General features: G+C 40.7%; 1 protein-coding gene across 1 annotated transcript; it reads left to right on the top strand.

The window, feature by feature from the left end:
- The first annotated feature begins 486 nt into the window (after window positions 1-486).
- Window positions 487-2,611, top strand: LOC145610720 (uncharacterized). Its single transcript, XM_081666021.1, has 3 exons — window positions 487-1,698; window positions 1,792-2,140; window positions 2,232-2,611. The coding sequence occupies exons 1-3, from the start codon at window positions 487-489 to the stop codon at window positions 2,609-2,611; spliced, it is 1,941 nt and encodes a 646-aa protein (XP_081522147.1).
- The last annotated feature ends 1,338 nt before the right edge of the window (window positions 2,612-3,949 follow it).

Genomic DNA, 3,949 nt, shown 5'->3' with positions numbered 1-3,949 from the left:
TTTGAGACTCCAGTAGCAGATGAGGTGTTCCCTGGGCAATCTCAGCCCGAGCCTGAGCAAAATACTCAACCATCTACCCCACCTAAACACTGTCAACCTCCTTCTCCTATCAACCAACCCAAAACCTCAGGTGTGAGGAAGAAAATGACCCCAAGGAAAAGGAAGAGAACACCCAAAAAAAAGCCACCACCTCAAACCACCTCACCACCTCAAACCACCTCACCACCTCAAACCACCTCACCAGGTCAACCAACATCACCACCTCAAACAACCTCACCACCTCATTCAACCTCACCACCTCATTCAACATCACCACCACATTCACCTGAAGCACCTCAGTCACCTGGACCACAACCAAGATCACCACCTGTTTCATCTCACCATGCAGAGTCACCTCCAGCACAAACCATGGCAGAACCAGAACCTTAGGCAGAATCAGTTCCAGCTCAAACTGATGTCAATCAAACATCAGAAGCAGCTACTTCTATGCCTGGGAAACCAAAAAAGATTGGTAGATCAAGGCCACCAGGATTTAGAACAAAAAAGAGCTGTGGGAAAAGGGTTGTTGGGGGGAGTAATGTTCAAGGTGTGAGCTTAAGGAGATCTGAAAGACACAAGAAGCCACCAGTTGGGGTTGAAAGTAGTGAGGATGAGAGCTCTGATGGTGATGACAGTGAGGATTCAGATTACATTCAATCTGGCAGTGAACAATATGATGATGATTTGGATCTTGCTGACTTCATAGAGGATGAGGAAGAAGTAGAATGCCTGTATGATGACATCCCACCCAAAGAATTTGAAGACTACCTTGATGGAACCCAAGCAATGGACAAAACATACAAGAATGGAAGGGTTTGGAGAGATTGTGAATTTGGAAGCATTAAACTGGAGCCATGGTTGATTTTTGCAGACAAAGAGTCATTCTATGAAGTGTTTAAGGATTTTTGTGTACAAGAAGGTTTTGGAGTTTTTGTTGAAAAGAGTGACCCTACCAGGTTTATAGCAAGATGTGCTATAGATGGCTGCAACTGGAGAATCCATGCATCAACCATGGCTGACAAAGTGAGCTGGGCAATAAAGACATTGACAGGGGAACATGCAACTTGTGGTAGGCTTGAGATAAATCCCATTGTTGGCTGTGACTGGCTTTGCAGACATCTGCAATCAGATATTCAAGCCAATCCAGACATTTCTGTTGAGTCTCTGCAAAGAATTTGCATGGAAAGGTACAGAGTTCAAGTGAAGAAAAGGTTATTTTATAAGGTGAAAGCAATAGCCAAGGAGCTCATTCATGGTGGATTTGGAGAGGCCTACAGGCTCCTTCCAAGATATGTTGAGATGGTCAAACAGACCAATCCAGGGAGTTATGCACTAGTGACATGGACACAAGTACCTGCAAATGTGCAACCTAGGTTCAAAGCATGCTTCTTTTCATTTGCTGCTCAAGTTAGAGGTTTTTTGAGAGGCTGCAGGCCAATCATTGGCATTGATGGGGCCCATCTTAGTGGTTATTACAAAGGAATATTGCTAACAACTGTTGGAATTGATGGGAACAATGAGATATTTGTGTTTGCTTATGCCATAGTCAGTACAGAGAGTGTTGAGACTTGGGGTTACTTTATGAGGAATTTAAAGTGCCTCTTTGAGAAAGAGGGATGTGCCAGAGATAACTGGACATTGCTTTCTGACAGAATGAAGGTAAATCAGTCTTTCTTTGCAATACACACTTTTTCCTTTATCTTTTTATTGGTTTACAATGCTTACCACCTCACTTGTTATATGCTTTTGCAGGGAGTTGATGCAGCAATTATGGAGACATTTCCCAGAGCAACTAGAAGAATTTGCTGTCAACACTTGTACAGCAACTGTAAAACAAAAGGCTTTAGTGGAACAACATTTCACAAACTGTTCTGGGTTGCTGCTGATGCTTACAATCCATACGTTTTCAACAAAGCAATGGAGAAGATTCATGCCTACAACCCAAATGCTATTCTGTATTTGGAGAGTACCACTGAAGTTTGGTCAAGGCATAAGTTTGACCTAGTTGTCTGTTGTGACCATAACACCACAAATTTTGTTGAATCATTCAACTCTTGCACCAAGCCATACAGAGATTTACCCGTGTTGAAGCTTCTTGAAGGTTAAACAAACATTTTGTCATTCTTTATCACTTTCAAAATGGCATTTCATTTTTGCTATGTTTAATCAAGTAACTGGTTTTAATTTTGCAGCTATAAGGCAATGGTGCATGAAAAGGATGGCTCCAAGGTTTGATAAAGCAACTTCGATGGGGGATGGGGAACTCACTGAATATGCAACAAAGATCTTGCGAACAAGATCAGATGAGTCCAGGTTCTGCTATGCCACACCTTGTGGGGGTGATGAGTTTGAGGTGAGAGATGCACATGTGTACTATCCCATAAAACTAGGGACTGGAACTTGTGGTTGTGGGAAGTGGAAACATTCAGGGATCCCCTGTAAGCATGTGCTCAGAGTGATCTACCACCAGAGGCTGCATGCTACAGATTTTGTATCACCTTATTTCAAAGGGAGTGCATACAAAAGCACTTATGGAGAGCATATGCACCCAATGCCTGACCAAACTCAGTGACCTTCATTCAACCTCCCTGACATACTACCACCCTTGGTAAAAAGATCAGCAGGCAGACCCAAGAAACAGAGAAGAAGAGGGGCAAATGAAGCAAGAAAGGGGAAGAGACATAGTACAGTCAAGTGCAGCCTATGCAAAGAGTTGGGCCACAACATGAAGACATGTGCAGCAAAGAAAAAGAGTGCAGCAGCTGAAGCAACAAGTGCAGCAAACAACAACACTGAGCAGCCTGAAGCCTCAACTGCAGCAATCAACAACAATGCAGAGGCTGGAGCAAGCACTTCCAAGACCAAGAAGAGATCAAAGAAAGCTGCATAAACTCCACAGCCCCTGCCCTTTTGAATGCAAACCATATTTGTTAATCAACTCCACAATTTTGAACACTATTAATCCAGTGTGTGCTGTACCTAAGTGTTTATTTTTTTTGGGAAATATTCTGAATTATGTCAGCAAGTCAGCAAGGGCATTTTATTTTGAAATGAACAGAAAACAGCAGCCATAATTTTTTGGATGAACATGATTGCAACATGAGTATTTATACTAGAAATGTTCAAATTAACACTTTATTTACTTTCATTGAAATTACATTGTTGTTCACTTCATCATTACAATCACAAATATTACACACATAACAACTCCTACTTTCATAATAGAATTGAGAAATTTTTTTTCTGCCTCACTTTCTTCTTCAATTGCTTCAATTCATCATACACATCGCTATGTCCCGATCCATCTCTATCATAACAATTTCCCCTACTTTGAGCAGCTTCCGGATTGAGAACTCTACACCATTTGAAACTATTACACGAGTCGCACTTGTAATAAAGCCTTTGAGGATTCGACGTTGACTCCGAACTTCTAATTGCGTATTTTCGACCGCAACCGCAAAACTTATTTGGAACTCTTACATATGCATAATCGTATGTGGAGGAGGATGTGTTTGATAATAAACTCATGATTATGCATGTAGAGGGGTGCAATGTGTGTTCTAAGACTCATATTTATAGAACAAAGAGGGTGCAACGGCTATTTTACCCCCAAAATTTTTTTAAAAAAATATCAAAAAAACTAGCCGTTACTACTCATCTGATTAGAGGGTTACTGTGTAATAATTTACAAAAGTAATGGCATTTCATGAAAACTACTAATTTTTCAGTGGCATTTTGTGAATTAAGAATCCTAGTAACGGACTGTTAACGTCCAGACTTCATTAATGGCACGACATGAATTTTTACTGTTTGTAAATAGCATTTGGTGAATTCAGAAAAGTGCGATGACATTTGATGAATTTTTAAATTTGTCAGTGGCATTTGGTGAAATAGCCGTTAAAAAAATAAA

Source organism: Chenopodium album, chromosome 24 (assembly GCF_948465745.1).
Source record: "Chenopodium album chromosome 24, dcCheAlbu1.1, whole genome shotgun sequence".
Taxonomy (NCBI): Eukaryota; Viridiplantae; Streptophyta; class Magnoliopsida; order Caryophyllales; family Amaranthaceae; genus Chenopodium; species Chenopodium album.
Note: the sequence above shows the minus strand (reverse complement) of the source record. Positions and strands in the feature narration are given on the sequence as shown.